The 23,933-nt window shown below is 40.3% G+C and overlaps 1 protein-coding gene across 1 annotated transcript in view; it reads right to left on the bottom strand.

The window, feature by feature from the left end:
• The window catches only part of LANCL3 (LanC like family member 3), a 103,329-nt gene extending 94,384 nt beyond the window's left edge, over nucleotides 1-8,945 (bottom strand). Inside the window, exon 1 of the mRNA XM_054472774.2 lies at nucleotides 8,047-8,945. Coding sequence (XP_054328749.1) covers nucleotides 8,047-8,619 — 573 coding nt within the window. The 5' untranslated portion in view covers nucleotides 8,620-8,945. The remainder of the gene's footprint in view (nucleotides 1-8,046) is intronic.
• Nucleotides 8,946-23,933: the final 14,988 nt, after the last annotated feature.

Genomic DNA, 23,933 nt, shown 5'->3' with positions numbered 1-23,933 from the left:
ACATTGTACCCCATAAATATATATAATGATTGAGAATTAAAAATAAAAAATTTTAACAAACAAAATTACACTTAGGTACATTTTGAAAAGTGACATAATACATGAAAAAAACTTACAACAGTGTGTGGAAATAAGTGATCAGTCATCGTTAGTCCTTATTACATCACCGCATTTTATCATTCACTGGGTTCTGGGTCATGGATAACAAAGGGTCTAAGCTGTAGCCCATAGAAGTGCCTGCTTCCTGGTAGATCTGTAATCAGGCAATTAGGAATTGAATCCAGCCTACAAAAATCCAGCTTGCCCCACCCTGCTGCCATTTCAAGCCAAACTTCAGGGTTTACTTAGGCAGTATGAAACACACACCTGCCTGAAAAATGGGAACCGCTCACATCCAAAGACTGAATGAAATCCTACACATGCATTTTGTTTGGTAAAAGTTGAAAGAAACAATAAGGGAACTCAGTTTCTACCCTGGAAATCTCCATCCTAATTTTCTACTCGTCAGTTTAGCATATATTAAAAACTCTGATGAAACTCAGTGAGAACACAGGCACTCCCAAATGCTGATGGAGAGAACAGAAATTGGTAGAACATTTTTGGAGGGCAATTTGATAATCCTCTATCAAATAAAAAATATTGGTAAACTTTGACCCAGTAATTGTGTTTAAAAAATTTACCCTACATAGATACTTGCAAAAGTAGGCAAAAATACGTATATGAAAAGATATATACATATACACACATATATATTACATGTATACATTATATATGTATATATGCATTTTACAGCAGTCCTCTTTTATCCAAGGTTTTACTTTCTGTGGTTTCAGTTACCAGCAGACATCCGGGGTCCAAAAATACTACCTGGAAAATTCCAGAAATAAACAATTCATAAGTTTTAAATTTCATGCCATTTTGAGTAGTATGATAAAATTTGGGGACATCATTCTCCTTCCCACCTGGGACATGAATCATCCCTTTTTCCAGCATATCTACTCTGTAAACCACCTGCCCCTTGGTCACTTAGTAAGTGTCTCAGGTATCAGATCAGAAAAGCAGTATATATAGCGTTTGGTACTATCCATGGTTCCAGGCATCCACTGGCGGACTTGGAACATATCCCTGGCAGATATGGCGGGACTACTGTATATGTATATGCATGTATATTATTTATGGCACTATTTGTGATAGCAAAAAAAGGAGAAAAACTGGAATCAACCTAAATGTCCATCAATAAGGGTTACAGTATAACCATTAAATGGAACCAGTATAAAGAATGTTACATCTCTCTATACAATATGCAAAGATGTCCAATGTACATTAAGCAAGAAAGCAAGCTGTATAATATATGTATAATATGATAATTTGTATAAGTGGATAAAATACAGGTATTTTATGGAATAGACTGTTCTAAAAAAAGAAAAAACATGTTAACTTTTGAAATAAATTTTTTTTTTTTTTTTGGAGATGGAGTCTCACTCTGTCGCCCAGGCTGGAGTGTAGTGGTGCAATCTCAGCTCACTGCAACCTCCGCCTCCCGGGTTCAAGCGATTCTCCTGCCTCAGCCTCCTGAGTAGCTAGGATTACAGGCACCTACCACCATGCCCAGCTAATTTTTGTATTTTTAGTAGAGACAGGGTTTCACTATGTTGTCCAGGCTGGTCTCGAGCTCCTGATCTCATGTGATCTGCCCGCCTCAGCCTCCCAAAGTGCTGGGATTACAGGCTTAAGCCACCGTGCCCGGCCTAAAACAAATTTTTAATAAATAAAGACTCATTTTGTTTTATATCTTTGATGAGAGAAATAAATTTTAAGAAAAGGTAGGAAAAATGCAGTTGCTGCCATAAAATATATTCCCCAAACTTTACTAGTTTAAATCTTAATTAATAGTTAATATCTTAGCTTTTATTTAATTGGCAGCTAGCTAACAGCAAAAACAAGATACCTTACAGGTGTCATGACACATGGAGGTGACCTGGAAAAGGGAAGAGAAACACCACAGAGATGAAAAGCGAATGGATAAAGGAAGTCACAAGACAGACCTTGCCAAGGGACGCCAAATGGCAGATGCTTTGGTAACCAACCAACAACCATTTCCTTCTCCCTTTTTTCGTGTCGGTACCTGTCAATGATCAAGCTTAAAAATAAAAACACTAGCCTTCCCAGCCTCCCTGAAACTAGAACTGGCTAATGACCAAGTGCTGGGCAATGAGTCAGAGGGAAATTCTTCTAGGATAGAATGTTCTACATGACTTTAGAAAAAGATGCACGGGAAAAAAAGCCTCAGACCTTCCCTCACTACTTCAGTTAGGGGAACACGATGTTTGCAATGACAGCAGCCATCTTACAACATTGAAAGGTGAAACAGCTCAAACACTGAGAATAGCAGAGAAAATGGCTGGAAAGAGCTTGGATAGAGCTTGGATTCAGATAACTCTCCTGAGTTGCTGAAACAGTCCTGGAGTGGCCTAGTTTTCCACTCCTTGCTAAGTGAGGTAATAAATGTTCTCATTATTTAGATGACTTTTTATTGGGCATTTTGTTATTTACAGCTAAAAGCATTGCCCTTTATACAGCTGCCAACCACCTACCTTAGAAATGAGCCAAAGACCCAATTAACAACTTTGCAATAATTTGTTGTTGTTGTTGTTTTCAAATCACAGCAGGAAGATAGATACGTCATATTGAGTATCATTTTCTATCTGATATTCAGAATTACCTTAGGTTTTCTGTTAGTAGTAGCAAAAAAGGCTACCATTGATTCAATTTAGCAGCTACTATGTGCTAAGCACTGTGCTAGGTACTTTATTTAGGACTGGTCATCACAGCAACTTCCAAACCAGTCTCCTTTGGCTGGGGAAATAAAATCACATCTACATGTTTCCCACCTTACTTAAACAATTTAGCATTTCGTTACAAATGTAAACCACAAACCACTAGTTGTACTTGTGACTTTGTCACCTACAGAAATCACAGATATATGCATACCACACTGGAGCTGTGGAGGGTATCTCAAAATATCATTGACTCTCATCACTGTTTCAAAAGTATCATCATTAGGCCTGCTGTAAATCTTATTTAATGCGTTAATAAAGGAGCACATACGCTACTACTCACACATTTTAAAAATGTTTTGGTAACATTGTTGCAATATAATTGACTTCCTTTGTAATTCTGTGTGTTTTATTTTATGCATTTAAAAATATTATTCTAAGACGAGGTCCTGTAGGTTTCACCAGACTGACAAGCAGTCCTTGGCACAAAAGGGGTTTAGACCCCCCATAACCAGTCCCCCTTGTTATCATTCTTAATATTGTCAATCCACTCTTAATACAGAAAACCAGGGCGATCCTTCTAAAAGGTAAGTCAGATCAACATATTTCCTCCTTTAAACACGAAACAAATGCAGACTCCTAACTTTGACTAACTTGGACCTCCAGGATCTGATTTTACCCTGCTCATGTCTCCTTACATGGTTTCAAACTCCTTTATCCCCTGCTCTCTCTCTGCTCCAGCCATGCTAGCCTCCTTCTATTTATTTGAAATGTCCAAGTCATTTCCTACTTTAGGGGCTCTTGCCCTCTGCTTGGAATGCCGGTTCTTAGAGCAGCCACTTGGTTCCCATGCTCTAGTGATAAGCCAGGACGCCGCCTCCACAGAACTTTCCTACCAACAGCAGTCCTCCCCTTTCCCACCTGTCCTCAGTTAGTTCCTGATTACATCCCTAAGAGCCCTTATCTAAAAGGACTGATGTTATTTTTTTCTTCACCAACAGACTTTTATTTTTGGTTCACTACTGAACCCAAGCATCTAGTAAGTTGCCTCACACCATGTAGAAATCTGACATTTACTGAATGAATGAATGAAAACCAGAATAAGTCAACGAAGAAGCTCTTATTAATCAATTTACAGGTGAGGAAATTAAGCCTCAACGATGTTAAAATATTTTTCCAAGATCACTCAGTGGCAGAATTATTATTTTAACTGAGATCCTAGGTCTCCCCCGAATCCCTCTGCCATTGTCCGCTACATTTCCACCAATCAGTGGAAAGCCGAATGGGCCCAATATAAGTTTTTATGGCATGATTTCTTGAGACTTCAATGCCCCATTGCTCAAGGATATCTGCCTAAGAAATCCTTGGAGCTACTCCAGGAAGGCCAAGTTAAGTGAAAATACATGCCTGGAGAAAGGGATTCTCTGTCTCTTGCCACATACACATACATCTTTTTCTTATATCTGAACCTTGTAAACATAAATACAAACAACAAAATCAAATAAAAAGAAAAGAACCTAGAAAAGGGTAAACTAAGGAAGAAACAAATTAGATAAACCCAGGGGAAACGTCTACATATAAATATAGATCTGCTAAGGTACTGTATGCTAGCTTATATGGACCACAATTCTAGCCATACACTCCCTAGTAGCCAACACAAAGTGAGAAATAGAATCAGTTACATGACATATTTTGAAGATTTTAAAAATTCAATCAATTGCCAGGAGTCACACAACTATTACTGTCTCTACAATCTGAGAGCAATTCCTCTTGTGGGTCTTTAGAGTGAAAGGTAGGATATAGTAATCAGCATTCTAAACTACAGACCTTTTAAATAAACATATCAAGCTTCATAGAATGGTGTCTTATAGTATGCCTTAATAGAGGTGGCAGGTATAATGCCAAAACCTATGCAGCACAGTATTGCCTTGCTATTCAAAGCATGCTCTATGGACCCGCAACATCAGTATCACCCAGGAACTTGCAGCGCTACAAGATCTGCAGGTGATTCCTAAGCACATTAAAGTTTAAGAAGCACTGCTTTACTGGTTGAGCTTAAGCCAAGAAAAATAATTGGAAGAAACTATAACTCATTCATTCATTCATTTAACAAATATTTACTGAAATTTTGGCAGTAGGAAAGGATTTCTTTAAACATGACACCAAAACTACCACCATAAAGGAAAATATTGATAAATGGGACACCACTAAAATTGAGTGATATTTGCAAACACACACAAAGCTGGGTATCTAAAAATGTGTCAGGCAGTCTTGGCAATGAATATCAATGAAACCAAATCCTTATGAGCTTACATTCTAATAGGCGAAGACATAAATAAACAATTTAAGTAAAACAAATCACAAAAAGGGGATAAGTTGAGGGTGGGGTTGCAATTTTAAATAGGGTAGTCAGGAAAAGCCTCATTGAGGAAGTAAAGACCTATACAAGGCCAGGCACAATGGCTCATGACTGTCATCCCAGACTTTAGGAGACTGAGGCGGGCAGATCACTTGAGCCCAGGAGTTCCAGAACAGCATAGGCAACACAGTGAAACTCTGTCTCTACAAAAAATACAAAAAATTAGCCAGGTGTGGTGGCACATGCCTGTGGTGTCACCTACTTGGGAGGCTGAGGTAGGAGGATCACCTGAGCCTAGGAGGTCGAGGCTACAGTGAGCCATGGTTGCACCACTGCACTCCAGCCTGGGTGACAGAGTGAGACTCTGTCTCAAAAAAATATTTTATATATATATATATATATATATATATATATACACACACACACACATATATATACCTATACAAGGTCAGAGATCTAGCTATAAATATCTAGAAGGAGTGTTCCAAGTAGAAAGAACTGTAAGAACAAACAGCCTGAGGCAAGAAAGTAACTAAAACAGTGAGATGGCCAGTGTGGTTGAAGAAGAATGAGCAAGGAGTAGAGTAGGTGTGTAGGAGGCTAGATCATGTGGGGCCTTCTCGGCTATTTTTAAGAATCACAACTTTGTGAGATGACAAGCCACTGGAGAAAAAGTAATAGAGAGCCACTGCAGTATGTTGAGCAGGGAAATAACATGATGAAAAGTGTCTTTTGAAATATTTGTTTCTTAGAGGTGGATGGAACGGCTTGAGTGGGAGATTCTAGCTCAAAGTATATTGCACCAATCCCAATATATGGTGATTCATTCATTCATTCATTCATTCATTCATTCATTCATCTACCGGCAAAGATGTCCCCAGTAATGTGGGGAGGATCTAAATTAGAGCGATAACTGAGGGAATTGCCAGAGGAATGTGAATATAAATGACATCGGAGGGGAAGAAACCCAGGACATACTGAGAGATTATTTATAGAGAAATGACACAAATATGCAATTCAATCTAATCAAGGTTTATGGATCACCTACTGAGGGCAAAGTCCTGTGCTGGCTAGGATTTGCGGGGTGGGGATGGTGTATAAAACTTGTACTTTCCCCTCAAAGGGCTTCCAGCCTGGCATGCTTAGCCCCTGCCCTACACCTTTCAAGCCAGAAAATCTTGAATTGCCACAGCTGCAGCTGGCACTGGAACTAACTGGTTTGCTCAGGCTCAGGTTAAGACCTGTTTTTGTTGTTGGTGGTGGTGGTTTTTTTTTTTTTCTTTTGCTATCCTTGAAGCTTGTTCCATCTCCTGGGAGCAGGGGCCAAAGCACCTCAACTCGATTAGTAAAAAAAACAAACAAACAAAAAAAAAAACCCTGGTTTCGCAGGAGGGCAGAAGAGAGGTCTTAATAGATGTCTTTTGTGGATCAATGTTGCAGATTGGCCCGAACCACCAGTTTTTGGGCAGAGTCCTTCTGGTCTGCTTCCAGCTGTGTGACCTAGTGGTCACACACTCTTCCCATTCCATTCTGGAAAAAAGGCCTCAAGGCATGGAAAGGGGAAGAGACAAGATTAAGGAAAACAATTGGAAAAAAAATTTTTGAAAATCGCCTGCTGCCAGACTACAAGGTGAGGGGAGCAGATGCAAATGTAATGCAAATGATATGTAAATATCTCTGTGGCCTTCTAAAAGGTTTTCTACAACTGGAAGGGCATTTGAAAAACTGCTGGCAGTTAACAGTGACTCAGAAGCAGAGCAAACTATTTCAAGACAACTTTGTGACATGGACCTTTGCTGCCCAGCTAACACAGTGCACATTCTTTAGTAATCTTTTTTCTCACTTGAATCAACCTCACCTGCTATTTAAAAAAAAACCTGTCTGCTTCTGTAGAGGTGATCTAAGTTAATTACTTTTAAAACACTCTATATACCTTTAATTTTTCTTCAAACGCCTTTCTTACCTAAATAAAGCCAAGTTAAATGTGTCACTTCCTCCCTAGAACAATACTTGGCTCCAGTGGATTATGAATGAAAGTGCCTCTCTCTCAGTTCTAGTCACTGTGATCCTTCAGAGTTTTGTTCTTTTTCCTACTCCACAGGAACTGGCATATTCTCTTCTAATAACCACATGCTGATTTCAAAGTGAGTCCAGGAAAAAATATGTATGTGAAAACCAATTCACTTTAGGAGCCACTGTAAAGTTATTCATCAAGAAAAGCTGCCCTGTCAAGAAAGCTGTGGTCTTGCCCATCCTAAGCAAATATTTTTAAGTGAAATAATGCACATTCAACCACAATGGGGTACATTTCCGGGTACGTTTCCGTCTATATTTATGTATTTTTAAAGGGGACACTCTTATAAGATATGCATTTAATAAGAGCCATGGGTTGAACTGAATAGTAAGGAAGACAGTAAACACATCAGACCCACAGCTGAGCAGTTATTCTTGGTTACAGACCCAGGGCTCCAGAAGCAACTTAACTCCACATCGGCCCCGAAAAGTTCCATTACTTTCTAGCACTCTAACATTCGAGGGTGCCTCAGCTTTTGACAGCAGAGTCAAAGGAAAGGAAATCCCTTCCATTTCTGAGGTTTTCATCTTACTTGAAAGGGCCACACTGTCATCCCCCAGAAAGCTAACAGGCATCCGGGGCGATGCCACGTTCAGAGTGAAAACAGGAACAAAGCGCAGAGACGCCGAATCTCAACTAATGAGAGACTGAAAAAGGAAAGAAGACGGACGAAAGCAGGAGATAGACCTCCAGAGACTGAAGAAATGCTAGCAACACACGAAGAGTAACAAAGACACGGAGAGCAACCCGGGACAGTGCTGCCCGAGCCACGGAGTCCGGGGAAGGGAGGCCGGGCAGGCGGCGAGCGCCCTCTCGCGGCCGGGGCTACCTCTTACCTCCTGGGCGAGTTTCTGCTTGAGCACCAGCGCGGCACACAGGTAGCCCGCGCGGCCCACGAACAGCTCGTCGGAGCCGCACTCCAGGAAGGAGACCGGCGCGCAGACGGCACACAGAGCCCGGAACTTGCCCAGCGGCTGCACGTAGTCGGACCGGCCCAGGGCGTGGTATACGAGCGTGGCCACCGTGTACACGCCCGCGCCCCCAAGCAGGAAGGCAGCGCGGGTGTCGGCGTCCGGTTCGCCCCACTCCTCAGCGCGGGCGCACGCGTCGATGAGGCGCTTAGCCGAGCGCAGGTAGCGTTCCCGGGCCGTGGCGAAAAGCGGGCTCTGCGAGACGTGGTAGAGCATATACGCCACTCCGGCCACGCCGCCATAAAGCCCCCCCTGGCAGGCGCTAGCCCCGGCCGTCGCCCCTCGGGCCTCCGCGCCGCCCCCGAGTGGGGGAAGCTCCTGGAGGATGCGCTCGATGGTGGCGGTGACCAAGGGCGCCACCGCCTCCTCACACTGGCCCGCCAGCAGGCTGCCCTGGTAGTCATCGAAGCGATTGGCGAAGCAGCGCTTGGTGTCCATGCTGTTGCCCGTGACCCCTAGTGCGGAGCTGAGGACCGCTTGAAGTCTTGCCCTGCAGCCCCGCACACCACCTCCGGCTCTCTGAGGCACTCGGATGGCGGTGTATGCGGCGGGGAAGGAGCGAGAAGGATGAGACGGGAGGTGACAAGAGGAGGCGGGCAAGGAGCGGATGGCCAAGTGGGGCGCTGGGTTGCTGCGAGGCTCCCGAGTGGCCGGGGCGATCGCGGGGGATGCGTGTCGTGCGCCCCCCCTCAGAGGCCGCGCCCTCGCTGAACCCGCCCCCTCCTGCGCCGCCGCAGCTCGGCTGCCTCTCCAAGGGGCCGAGGTGATCTTTGGCAGGACCCACGCGGGGCCCGCGCCACTCCTCCCGCTCCGCCCCCGGCTCCTCCCCTCCTGGCGGAAGGCCGAGGACGTGCGGGACACTGATCTGGAACGCTGGGACTCAGCATACACACACCTGGCGGTAGAGGTAACGATCTCTGGTCCCTTGTATACTCAAAGTGTGGTCCTTGGGTTAGAAGCATCAACATTACCCAGGATCATGTTAAAAACGCAGCATCTCAGGCTTCGCTCCAGACGTATTGAATCCAAATCTGAATATTCAGCAAGATTCTCAGGTGATTCGCATACACATTAAAGTTTGAGGCGCCACTGTAGGCTAGAGTAGCAAGACAAAACTGGGCGCCTTCTTTGAAGTTTGTATTTCATCTTGGTCGCTTCGGAGTTCTCATTATGAATGTTTCAATCCCAAAGGCTGGGGCATTTGAGCACATCATGTTTAATGCATTAAAACGGTGAAATATCCCATACAGGAACTTTTTTCCCAGCTTTGGTTTTTGTATTGTTTTCTTTGAGTATACAGGAGTAAAAGCTCAAAGAACCACACCAGGTTAAGGCAAGGAAGGGGCACTCCCCTCCTGCCATGCGTGCATAGTAAAAGTTCAATACATATCTTGAGGTCATTAGTTAATATTAGGATAAATGCTCTGTGAGAATTTAATTAGGCTTTTTATCTCCCCTTTCCCTCCGTTCTTTCCCATGTTTGTTCCCATGCTTTTTTCCCAAGGGCGTTATGGAAGGTCTTCTATGTGTCCTGAAACCTGGAAATAGATGGATGAATAAGATAGACATGGTCCTAGATCCCTTGTAGCTTACAATTCGGTAGAAAAAAACAGAAAATGAACAATTACACAAGCTAGTTGCCTTTCTTGTGCTCAGCTGTTTGAAATAATTCTGCCTTTCCCAAAGTGTTGACTCTTGAAGACTAAAGAGGTCACGTCTCCCAGAAGTATTTGCATTTTGATAGGGACTATGCAAGACACAAAGGAGTAAGTGGCTCATAGAACAGTTTCTGGTACTTTGTGAGGAGAGTAACTACACTTACTTGAAAGGCCAGTTTGGAGGCATTTTTTTTTTCCTCAGAAGTGTTAAATGTCACCATGATTGGGAAGCAGATATTAAATACCCTGCCCCTCCACCCTTACTTAATGTAGTCTGGGAAAGAACCTTAGTTTGCCGACATGATTGCCAGGAGGGACACATCCACATAGTTCAAGGACAGTATGGCCGTTGTCTCCCTTTGATGCTGCCAAAACAGGTTTATTTTTAATAATAATGATAAAAGTCCACTTTTAGGCAGGGAGCTTGATATGTTAAAGGAAGAAAAGGCATCAAAGAAGCAACAGAATGTTGAGTTTCTCCTTGAGACTTCCTTCCTCATCCGTCAACCGTAACAGGCATTAGAGGTGATTTTTGTCCCCTCAGACAAGGAAGCATAAAATAAAGCCTTTACCAGCAGAAATGAAGACTTATTCCACTACATTCCTCCACACCTCATTCACCGTTGTCATGAATCTAGAGGCAAATCTATTAATTTTGACTCTGATTATTCTTCCAAACACTCCAGCCTAGAGGTAGCGCCAGCAACAACAACAGGGATCTGTTAACTCGCTTCAAAATAGAACTGTATGTAAACACGTCTCCAAGAAAAGGAGCTCTTCTGCTTTTTCCCAGTTGTGTCATCTGTCTATTGCCCCAAAATGCTGTATAAAAAACAATCACAAAATCTTATAGCATATGATAGTAAGTTTAATGTTTATGCATCTAGGATCTTGGCTGAGCTCATTCAGGTGTCTGGAGGTGGGTTAGGTCTTGCTTGGGGAGACTGAGGTGACTGGGCTATGGCTCATATGTCTCTTGTCTTTTAGCTGGCCAACCCCAGCATGGTTGCATGGCAATGGCAGAGGGGCTAAAGCAAAAGCAGAGACATGCAAGACGTCTGAGGGTCTAGTCTCAGGACCACACACTCTTTTCTGCCTTAGTCTATTGGCAAATCACATGAGGAAATATAAGGTGTTTTTGTTGAACTTCAAAGTTGCATGACAAAGGGTATGGATACAGGGTAGAGTGAAGTGTTAGGATTTTTTGAAACCCCATTGTCCTTTACTTAATTTGCATGCAGCATTATTTATTTTAATATGATTACTCCACTAGAATATACTCTCCATGAGGGTAGGGCTTTTTCTTGCATTTATTTACTGATATGCAAGATCCTAGAATAGTCTCTATTCTACCACTACTACTGCTACTACTACTACTACTATCATTACTCCTTGTAGTAGATATTTACTGAAAGTTTATGAAATAATGAATGAATTACCATGAGAGTGCCATGAGGGACTTAAGGTACCCTAAAGTGCAGAATACAGAGTGAGGCCTTTTTTCAAACCTTAACCTGACATGTCTAAACTCCTCCTATATTCTTAGACCCTTTTCCTCTTGTGAGCACAAGAATGTAAACATTCTGCAGTTTTGCTCTTGTCTGTTTCTCTGCGGGATATGGTGACCTCTATACTTTACCTTGAATTCAGGGCCTTCACACATTCTACTTTTGCTAATTAACCCTGTGTGGCAGCTTATATTTTTCAAATATGGCCACAACAATATCTCCTATGCCACATGTTCCTCTACAATCAATGTGACCTTGACATTCCTCTCATCAGGAGGGAGGTACATGTAACCTCTTCTGAATTCTGGGTGGGCTTATATCTCATTTGTAACCAATAGAATGTGTTGGAAATAACACTGTATGGCATCCAAGGCTTAATTATAAAAAGTAATGCAGCTTCCATTTTAAATGTTGCAGCACTCACATTTGGAGCCTTGGGCTGCCTTGTAAGAATCTGACTGCCCTGAAGCTGCCTTATCGGGAGGAAGCCCAGACAACATGAAGAGGTCACTTGGAAGTGCTTGGATTGACAGCCCGAGGACAGCATCAACTGACAGCTATGTGAGTGAACCACTTTGGAAATATCCACCCCAGTCAAGCCTTCAGATTACCACCATCCCAAACCCTTCCAGAATTCCTGACCCAAAAAATTACAAACAAAAATATAGTTGTCATAAGCCTCGAAGTTTTAGGATAATGTGTTATGCAGCAAGGTAACTGGAATGTCCTGCTAGCTTCCCATAATCCAATGCTCTGGAAGTCCCCTCTAATCAATAGTCTACACTCAACAGGGCAATGAGCAGTTAGGAAGATAAATATTTTAGAGAAATCTGGAAGACAGAGAAGTATGCAGGCACCCAAAATGTTGTGTTCTGAAATAACAATTCCAGTTGGATTCTTTAAAAGTAGTGATGACCCCACAAGAAATATGCAGTCTATACAAAATCTTGCCAAGGCCATTTATTTTACCGTTATCTGCAAGATTTGTCCTGATAGTCACAGAATTTCTAGCAGCATTTGCTGACAGGCAGCTCCCAACACATGTTTCTGTGATCTTGCTGAATTGCTCACTTCCCAGTTCTTCTTCAGTATGTCCTTATTATGCAGATTATGCAAAACTATGGATGGAAGAGAGTATTATTGGGTTCATCAAGGAAATTGCATAAAAATTATGCAAAACTATCCAGAAAAGAGAGTATTAAAATCAGGATTTCTCTTATGCAAATTATTGCTCTCTATGGGTGAATATGAAAAAAATCAGTAATTGTATAACTGTCAAATCTTACCAATTAAGATTTAATACATTTTATGGGATAATGCATCCTAGAAATGCTTTCAAAAAGTTTTCCAAAGTTTTGTTCAAAGGGTGCATCTTAGAAATGCTTGAGATAACTGAATAGTGCTTTATTCATTCCTTATAGCATATCCTCTGTGGTGACTCATCCCTATTTTGTTAGATTAACAACATAATTGGAAACTTCCCCCTAATTCTGCTCTTTCCTTTGCAGTTTTCTGTCCTTGGAATACTCTTCAAAAAATTACCTCATGGCTTGCCTCTTCACCTCTCTCTCAATGAGACTTTCTCCAACTTATTATTTTAAAGTTACTACCCTTCCACCAACCATTCGTATCTAATGACTATATATTTTACTTATTTGTTTTGTTTCCCATCTATCTCTCTCCACTAAAATTTAATCCCCATAATAACAGGAAATTTTGTCTGTGTTGTTTCCTTTTGTATGCTTGGCATCTAGATCAATGCCTGACACATTATATGTGCTCAGTAGATATTTATTGATGTTTGTGATGCTCTTCATAATGTCAAAATAAATTTTCTTTCCATCCATGGCTGGGTTTTGCTGCCTTTTAGCTGGCCAACCCCAGCATGCTTGCATGGCAATGGCAGAGGGGCTAAAGCAAAAGCAGAGACATGCAAGACTTCTGAGGGTCTAGTCTCAGGACCGCACTGAGGGTCTAGTCTCAGGACCGCACACTCTTTTCTGCCTTAGTCTATTGGCAAATCACATGAGGAAATATAAGGTGTTTTTGTTGAATGTCAAAGTTGCATGACAAAGGGTATGGATACAGGGTAGGGTGAAGTATTAGCGTTCTTTGAAGCCCCACCTCTAGTTGTCCTATACTTAATTTGGATGCAGCGTTATTTATTGTAATATCATTACTCCACTAGAATAATTTCCTGACCAGTTGCTTGATTATGCACCTCTGCCAAAAGCAGCCACAGAAATGTGCATTCTAACATAGTATTTGATTCTCTTTATTGTCTTTTTTTCCCTCTACTTCCAGTTTTATCAATTTAGGGCACTTTGTTAGCCATTATAGGCTAATCATGATAGCCAGTACACATGTAATCCCAGAATTAAAAGCCACCTGAAATAAGCAAGCAAATTGGTACTCGCCACTCCACCTGAAGGAGAGGCAACTGAGTTTGATTAGGTCACATTGGCCAAGAACGAGCAATGGTCCACACCCTATCTTAGTGGATATGAAGAAAGTATATGTCAATTATACCTTTGGGTATTACAATGTGTGTGTATGGATGAGTGATTTGAATGACTTATAATATAACATTGCTGTATGGGACACTGCTAAAACAGGTATTCCTCTGTTGTAAACTAATGTATCTGTGTAAGGTACATTAAATTGGCAAGTGGGGATGTAGATGTTCCTTTAGGTAGAGTAAATTATTTAACTGGAAATGTTTAAGAGCTTCCTACATGTGGTCATTTCTAAGGTTTTCACCAGCATTCAGAAGGGTAGAAGGAAAAGAGTGATTATAAATTCCTATGGTGGTATAGTTCAATGGCTATTAAATAACCTAATAATAGCCTAGTGTTGATAATGCATTAACACATCTGCTTTTTGTCTTATTTCTTTTTCACTTGTACATTCACAGTTCTCCTTATTGTAAGAAATTCCAATGTCAAACATGTAAGGTCAAAGTAATTCTCATATACAATTTTTAGACATTTGCATGAATGCAAGAGGTGGTAGTTAAAAGAGCAGATATCTTCCAAATAATTCATATTATGACTCTGGAATGGCCATAGTCACACTTAGCCAGCTGTTCTCAATATGCGATGACTGCTCGACAGGACTTGACCCAGCATTCTCTTGAGATACAGAAAGGGGCAATAACCAGCAAAAAACAGGGTCTCAGTCCGTAATCCAAAAGGTAGACAAATCCATTACCAAATGATTAAACAGAGCTAACTGCTTTAGGCTGGCAAGGATTAACAGAATCATGGAGCTGGAGATCATCTCCAAGAGATCATCTCTTTATGCCTTTCTTTTATCGATAAGGAAACCAAGGTCCATGGGAATCATACAACAGGGAATCACTGAAAGGTTCTGAAGAGGAGAGTCGTGGGATCATATCTATGCTTTAAAATGATGAGTTTTCTTGAAAAATTAGAGAACATATTTAAAGGAGGACCATATGTCAGAGCAGTAAGTAGAATAATCAAGAAATGAGGAAATCTGGACTAGGGCAATAGCAGGAAGGGTGGCGAGACTTGGATGAAGTCAAGAGATCTGAAGCGAGCAGGTTTACAGGGTTTTATGAGCAACTGGATGTGGGAGTAAAGGAGGATAAAAGTCAAAGATTATGGCTGGTTTCTGCTCTGGACAATTGGACCAACAAAGGTACTATCCACCATGCCAAAGAATACATGCAGTGGAATAGATATGAGGCATAAAGACGAAGGAAAATAGCTAATTCAGTTTTAAAACCTGAGTGTGGCTTTACAGTCTCATGATGTAAAAAGAGAAAGAATAAAGCAATAAAATGTTAACAATATGTCCTGAAGGTTAAAAATTCAGAACAACAAGGAGGTTGATAGAGGTGAGCTTTGGAAATTGGTTAATATAGGGATAGTACAGAGAAAGGCATGTAGCTAGACTTCAGAATGAGGAAGCTTGACCACCCAGCTTTAATGGTCTTCTACTATCAGCAACATCTTGAGTTTATTTTGAGATACCACCATTCCCCATTCCTAGAACATGTGATTTAAAAGAAGCTATACCATTTCCATGTCCCCAAGGGGGAGCATATATCCCAGGTCTGCCCAAGGAGAAGCAATTCTGAGCTTTCTTGGCTAAAACCATTGGGAAAGCTAAGATTGCTAATGTAGAAGGATTATACCTACAGCTACTTCTGGCTCTCTTATGACTGCAAGGAGAAAGCATGCTTAGGATTAAACTACACAGAGGAAAGCAGAACTGAGTAATAAAAAAAGTATGACATGCTATAAATAACAAGATGTCTTAGAATAAAAAAGAAAAATAAACCAATAAAACAAAAATTATAATAAAAAAAGAAAAAGTATGACAAAAAGTGTGACCCAATGACATTATTAAAATGCCTGCATCTGGCCTTCCCTGAAAGAGTATTCAATTATGGAACCCAGTACATTCCTTCTTTTACTTAAATAGGGGTCTGTCACTTGCAAAAGAAGGAGACCTGGAATAATTCAGGGTTTTTTGGCCATTTGAAGTACTTTGCTGTGATTCGATTAGAGCAGCTAGGTAGGTGTGGATGGGAGCAAGAAAAATATTTGCTGAACTCACATTTGAGAGGATTATTGACAACAGAGAATTCTATGAGCCTTTGAGCAATGAACGAGTGCAGGTATTGAAATGAGGCATGATGTCAAATTCCTGCTCCACCAAGCCTCACTGTGTGACCTAGGGAAAGTTATTTAACCTTCCTAAGCCTTGGTTCTGTCATCCATAAATTGGTAAAGACAATGGGATCTTTCTCGAAGCATGGTTAGGATAATGCCTATAAAGGGTTTAACTTGATGTCTAGCTCTGAATAAATGTTAGCATTTGTCCAAAATCATTATTATTCTGTATGTAGTTGCTTGGAGAAGTGGATTATCACTGCCAGCTTACTGCCTAACGTCTTGCATCTTCCTTTTTCTAAGTTGGTTCTCCTTAGAAAAGAGTCATAGGTTTTTGGTTTGTTTGTTTTCCTTATTCTTTCTTTCTTTTTTTTATTATACTTTAAGTTTTAGGGTACATGTGCACAACGTGCAGGTTTGTTACATATGTATACATGTGCCATGTTGGTGTGCTGTACCCATTAACTCGTCATTTACATTAGGTATATCTCCTAATGCTATCCCTCCCTGCTACCCCCACCCCACAACAGGCCCCGGTGTGTGATGTTCCCCTTCCTGTGTCCATGTGTTCTCATTGTTCAATTCCCACCTATGAGTGAGAACATGCGGTGTTTGGTTTTCTGTCCTTGAGATAGTTTGCTGAGAATGATGGTTTCCAGCTTCATCCATGTCCCTACAAAGGACGTGAACTCATCATTTTTTATGGATGCATAGTATTCCATGGTGTATATGTGCCACATTTTCTTAATCCGATCTATCATTGATGGACATTTGGGATGGTTCCAAGTCTTTGCTATTGTGAATAGTACCGCAATAAACATATGTGTGCATGTGTCTTTATAGCAGCATGATTTATAATCCTTTGGGTATATGCCCAGTAATGGGATGGCTGGGTCAAATGGTATTTCTAGTTTTAGATCCCTGAGGAATTGCCACACTGTCTTCCACAATGGTTGAACTTGTCTGCAGTCCCACCAACAGTGTAAAAGTGTTCCTATTTCTCCACATCCTCTCCAGCACCTGTTGTTTCCTGACTTTTAATGATCGCCATGCTAACTGGTGTGAGATGGTATCTCATTGTGGTTTTGATTTGCATTTCTCTGATGGCCAGTCATGATGAGCATTTTTTCATGTGTCTTTCGGCTGCATAAATGTCTTCTTTTGAGAAGTGTCTGTTCATATCCTTCACCCACTTGTTGATGGGGTTGTTTCTTTTTTTCTTGTAAATTTGTTTGAGTTCTTTGTAGATTCTGGGTATTAGCCCTTTGTCAGATGAGTAGATTGCAAAAATTTTCTCCTGTTCTGTAGGTTGCCTGTTCACCCTGATGACAGTTTCTTTTGCTGTGCAGAAGCTCTTTAGTTTAATTAGATCCCATTTGTCAATTTTGGCTTCTGTTGCCATTGCTTTTGGTGTTTTAGACATGAAGTCCTTGCCCATGCCTATGCCCTGAATGGTATTGCCTGGGTTTTCTTCTAGGGTTTTTATGGTTTTAGCTCTAACATTTAAGTCTTTAATCCATCTTGAATTAATTTTTGTATAAGGTGTAAGGAAGGGATCCAGTTTTAGCTTTCTACATGTGGCTAGCCAGTTTTCCCAGCACCACTTATTAAACAGAGAATCCTTTCCCCATTTCTTGTTTTTGTCAGGTTTGTCAAAGATCAGATAGTTGTAGATATGTGGCATTATTTCTGAGGGCTCTGTTCTGTTCCATTGGTCTATATCTCTGTTTTGGTACCAGTATCATGCTGTTTTGGTACCAGTACCATGCTGTTTTGGTTACTGTAGCCTTGTAGTATAGTTTGAAGTCAGGTAGTATGATGCCTTCAGCTTTGTTCTTTTGGCTTGGGATTGACTTGGCAATTGCGGGCTCTTTTTTGGTTCCATATGAACTTTAAAGTAGTTTTTTCCAATTCTGTGAAGGAAGTCATTGGTAGCTTGATGGGGATGGCATTGAATCTGTAAATTACCTTGGGCAATATGGCCATTTGCACAATATTGATTCTTCCTACCCATGAGCATGGAATGTTCTTCCATTTGTTTGTATCTTCTTTTATTTCATTGTGCAGTGGTTTGTAGTTCTCCTTGAAGAGGTCCTTCACATCCCTTGTAAGTTGGATTCCTAGGTATTTTATTCTCTTTGAAGCAATTGTGAATGGGAGTTCACTCATGATTTGGCTCTCTGTATGTCTGTCATTGGTGTATAAGAATGCTTGTGATTTTTGCACATTGATTTTGTATCCTGAGACTTTGCTGAAGTTGCTTATCAGGTTAAGGAGATTTTGGGCTGAGACGATGGGGTTTTCTAGATATACAATCATGTCATCTGCAAACAGGGACAATTTGACTTCCTCTTTTCCTATTTGAATACCCTTTATTTCCTTCTCCTGCCTGATTGCCCTGGCCAGAACTTCCAACACTATGTTGAACAGGAGTGGTGAATAGGAGTGGTGAAAAGTGTCTTGTGCCAGTTTTTAAAGGGAATGCTTCCAGTTTTTGCCCATTCAGTATGATATTGGCTGTGGGTTTGTCATAGATACCTCTTATTATTTTGAGATATGACCCATCAATACCTAATTTATTGAGAGTTTTTAACATGAAGCGTTGTTGAATTTTGTCAAAGGCGTTTTCTGCATCTATTGAGATAATCATGTGGTTTTTGTCGTTGGTTCTGTTTATATGCTGGATTACGTTTATTGATTTGCATATGTTGAACCAGCCTTGCATCCCAGGGATGAAGCCCACTTGATCATGGTGGATAAGCTTTTTGATGTGCTGCTGGATTCGGTTTGGCAGTATTTTATTGAGGATTTTTGCATCGATGTTCATCAGGGATATTGGTCTAAAATTCTCTTTTTTGGTTGTGTCTCTGCCCAGCTTTGGTATCAGGATGATGCTGGCCTCATAAAATGAGTTAGGGAGGATTCCCTCTTTTTCTATTGATTGGAATAGTTTCAGAAGGAATGGTACCAGTTCCTCCTTGTACCTCTGGTAGAATTCGGCTGTGAATCCATCTGGTCCTGGACTTTTTTTGGTTGGTAAGCTATTAATTATTCCTCAATTTCAGAGCCTGTTATTGGTCTATTCAGAGATTCAGCTTCTTCCTGGTTTAGTGTTGGGAGGGTGTATGTGTCGAGGAATTTATCCATTTCTTCTAGGTTTTCAAGTTTATTTGCGTAGAGGTGTTTATAGTATTCTCTGATGGTAGTTTGTATTTCTGTGGGATCGGTGGTGATATCCCCTTTATCATTTTTTATTGTATCTATCTGATTCTTCTCTCTTTTCTTCTTTAGTGGTCTTGCTAGCGGTCTATCAATTTTGTTGATCTTTTCAAAAAACCAGCTCCTGGATTCATTGATTTTTTGAAGGGATTTTTATGTCTGTATTTCCTTCAGTTCTGCTCTGATCTTAGTTATTTCTTGCCTTCTGCTAGCTTTTGAATGTGTTTGCTCTTGCTTCTCTAGTTCTTTTAATTGTGATATTAGGGTGTCAATTTTAGATCTTTCCTGCTTTCTCTTGTGGGCATTTAGTGCTATAAATTTCCCTCTACACACTGCTTTGAATGTGTCCCCTCCCCTAGCCTCACTGCCGCCTTGCAGTTTGATTTCAGACTGCTGTGTTAGCAATGAGTGAGGCTCTGTGGTCGTGGGACCCTCCGAGCCAGGCACGGGATCCAATCTCCTGGTGTGCCGTTTGCTAAGACTGTCGGGAAGGTGCAGTATTAGGGTGGAGGTGACCCAGTTTTCCATGTGCCATCTGTCACCCCTTTCCTTGGCTAGGAAAGGGAATTCCCCGACCCCTTGCACTTCCCAGGTAAGGCGATGCCTCGCCCTGCTTTGGCTCACGCTTGGTGCGCTGCACCCGCTGTCCTGCACCCACTGTCCGACAATCCCCAGTGAGATGAACCCCGTACCTCAGTTGGAAATGCAGAAATCATTCGTCTTTTGCATCGCTCACGCTGGGAGCTGTAGACTGGAGTTGTTCCTATTTGGCCATCTTGGCTCCTTCCAGTCTGTTTTCCTTGTTCTTTCTGAATGGTTCTTAAATAAAATGTGTTCCGTTTACAAGCCTAGCAATTTTTTTGAGGATGACAAATTCAACTTCTAGGTGAAGAAAGAAATCATGTTGTGTTTTTCAGCTTTTATGTGATCACCGGTAATAAAGATTCAAGTTGACAAATTGTGTTGTTGATGCATGACACAGAATAAAGTTAATCTTTTCAAGGCTATCTGGTTCTGCAGCAGAAAAACAGGAAAGTAAAAGCATGTGACAGAAAGCTATGTGAGTGAGCAGATCTGCAAAGAGAGGATAAGCAGACAACATCTGAGGGGGGACTCTTAGTTGTTTTCAATCTTTTAAGTTCCATAGAAGTTTCCCACAGTTTATATTTACCAAGCTCTCACAACTTTGGGGAAAAAAACCTCTGCAAGATGTCCTTGGATATTTAGTTATTAGAGCTGCTTCTGGAAAGACTGAACAAGAAATTTGCTTTATTTTTGGCTAGAAGGTATACAAACCAAACTTAGTTTAAAAAGAAAATTACTGTCTTCAGTTTCTAATTATATTTTCTCTTTCAATTAAGATGTTCCAGAAAATTATTAATAGTATATTTCTGTGTGTCATCCAAATGGGTGGCTTACTCATATTTACTTGAAATTCACAATTAGAACCTCCACATAACTCAATCTCCAGGCCACCACTACTCAGTAAAATTCTTTTTTATTTAGATAGTGACATTCAGCACTCCCCCCCATCTTTTTTGGTCAAGAAACTGCACAGTTGGATTTTGAGTTTTGCATGAGACATACAAAATTTGAATTCAGACATAGAGTACTAGTGATGCAGAAGTGGTAAGTAGGTAAGTACATATAAATGGTGATTGTAAAGGCATTCAAAATATCTAGTCTTTTAAAAAAGGGAACCTGGAGATAAGTCAATGGAATAGAACATCATAACAGTCTAATAGGCTCCTGCTTCCAGAAAAATGTCATGGAAAAGTAAAGAAATTTATTTTGCCTCAGTATTTATTTTTAAAACTGAGGTCTATTATCTCTTCTAATGGTTATATTTCATTTCCCAAATGATTAAATATAAATAAAGTGAGACCTTTTATTTAATACAAGCTGATTCTTGTTTCTGATGCAGGCTAAGTGTACAACCCAAAAAAGAGAGATGTGGAGTATGAGGCTAGCTAACAGGTTACTATCCAGACATCTCCTCTATTTTTCCCAATTAGCCAAAACAGCATGAGGCCCATTATTTTCCTGTCGGTAAAACCAAAAATAAAGAGGAGGATTTTCTTTCCTGGGAATTATATTTGTATATATTCTCATTATTATTTTAAAGTTCCTCTTTTTCATAAAATATTTGGGAGAAAAAAGTACACTGAATCTTAGACTTATATACTCCTAGATTTGTAAAGTTTTAAAGTATCATATTATCTACCACTCAAAGAAGGGATCTCTTTGTATCCATTAGGATTAGATTTAGCTGCATCAAAAATAAAAATGCAAAAAAATTGTAAGCACAATAGAAGTTTATTTCTCTCTCCTATTAAAAAAGCCCAAGGTACAGAGAGTGACATCATAAAATGGCAAAATGGGAAGCATTAGATCCTCCTTCCTCCCATGGAGACAGATTTGGCAATAAAACATGGACTAACTCTCTCTGTGAGAAATCCAGACACCAGTTAAGGGGCTCCTACACTCCAGACAAGTACAAAGCCAGTCACATCCAGGCCTATATGAAAATTCATGGCACTCATGCTATAATCTCTCCCCCAATAGAGTGCCATATGCTTGGGAGAAAATTCCCAGCTTTTAGTTTCTGGCTTCTCCCTGGGGAGGGAAATAAAAGACTGGGCTGTACTTCCAATGTTTTTACTTTCCAGGGGGCTGGATGAGGGACTGGTTTTTGCCCACCTGTCTGGGAGCACTAACAGGGGCAAGCACATTCTAGATACCTGGGGGACCCTGACAACAAAAAAGAGCTGTGCATCACGCTGCTGCTACCCAGGAAACATGGTACAGCAGACAGAGGTCAATAGAGGTTGGCAGTTTCTTATTCAGGGAGAAATAGAAGAGTAGAGCATGTTTTCAACATCTGGCTTTTCATGGGACTGCCTGAGGTACTGGTTTCTGTCTATCTTGATGTGGGGAGCTGACAGAACCCAGCATACTTTAGATACCTGGGGTTCCACTGCAAGTAAAAAAGGGCTTGACTGTATGGTCATGTTTCTGCTTCAGATGACTCATGGTGAAACAAAAAGACACAGAAGGAACAAGAGATTACAAGCTCCTTAAAACAAGAAACTGGCAAATCCCTCTAATTAGGAATCTGCACACATGTCTAGAGAAGACACATTCACAGAAAAGACTTGAGAGGCCCCCAGAATCTCTAGCCAGGCTTGTTGGTTAAGATTTTTCCAGGTATAAAGCTAATCCTTAAAGACTGGGAGAGTTGGCTGATTTTTCAAATACCCAGATACCAACACAAAATCACAGAAAGTACAAGACACAAGGAAAAATGGCCCAATGAAAAAGAAAGAACAAAATAAATCTCCAGAAATTGACCTTAAAGAAACAGAGATATGAATTACCTAAAAGTGAATTCAAAATACCTGTCATGAAGATTTTTAATGAGCTCAGGAAAATGATGCATGAACAAAATGACATTTCAAAGTAGAGAGAAATTTTCTTTAAAAAAAGAATGAAGCAGAAATTTTTGGAGCTAAAGAATGCAATAACTACAATGATAGAAAAAAATCACTAAAAGGGCTCAACAGCTGACTTGATCAGGCAGAAAAAAAGAATCAGTGCACTCAAAAATGAGTAATCTGAAATTTTGCAATAAGAGAAACAAAAAGAAAAATGAATGAAAAAGAATGAACAAAATCTAAGGGTCTTATGGGACACTATCAAACAGACCACTGTATGCATTATGGAAGTTGCAGAGGGGAAAGAGAAAGAGAAAAAAAAACAGTTTATTTAAAAATTAATTGCCCCAAACTTCCCAAGTCTGGGGAAGAAAAAAGACATCCAGATTCTAGAAGCCAATGGATCCCAAAAAAGGTGAATCCAAAGAAATCCATGTAAGATACATTATAATTAAATTGTCAATGTCAAAGACAGAGAATTTTGAAAGCAAGAGAAAAGCGTTTTGTCCCACATAAGTGAACCTCAATAAGACTCAGAGGATTTCTCATTAGAAACCTTGCTGACCAGAAGGAGTAGGATGATATATGTACAAAGTGCTGAATGGGGAAAAAAAAAAACTTGCCAACAAAAATACTATACTTAGCAAAACATTTCTTCAAAAATGAAGGAGAGCTAAAGACATTCCAAAATAAACAAAATCTGAGAGAGTTCATATCCACTATACTTGCCTTACAAGAAATGCTAGATGGAGTCATTAAAGTTGAAATAAAAAATGCTAAACAGCAAAATGAAAGCATATAAAAGTATAAAGTTTTCTGGTACAGGTGACTATAGATAAATACAGAATACTGTAATACTGTATTGGTGATGCACAAATCACTTTTAATTTTTGTATGGAAGTTAGAAGACAGAAGTAACAAAGTATAAAAATAACTATAACTATAAAATAGATTAATGAATAAAAAATATTTAAACAAAACAAGATTCAACTATATGCTTTCTACAAGAGACCTACTTTATATTTAAAGACCCACATAGGCTGAAAGTGAAAGGATGGAGAAAAGATACTTCATACAAAATATTATAAAATGAAAACACAACATACCAAAACTTATGGGATGCAGCAAAAGCAATACTAAGAGATGCTAAAAGAAAAAATATAGCTGAATTAAATTTAAAAGAGTTTAATTGAGCAAAGAATGATTTGCAAATTGGGCAGTCTCCTGAGCCAGAGTAGGCTCAGAGACTCCAGTACGCCAGGTGGTAGAAGAAGATTTATTGACATTGAA

This window comes from Pongo pygmaeus, chromosome X, assembly GCF_028885625.2.
Source record: "Pongo pygmaeus isolate AG05252 chromosome X, NHGRI_mPonPyg2-v2.0_pri, whole genome shotgun sequence".
In the NCBI taxonomy this organism is placed as follows: Eukaryota; Metazoa; Chordata; class Mammalia; order Primates; family Hominidae; genus Pongo; species Pongo pygmaeus.
The sequence above is the reverse complement of the archived record's forward strand: the minus strand, read 5'-3'. Positions and strand labels throughout refer to the sequence as shown.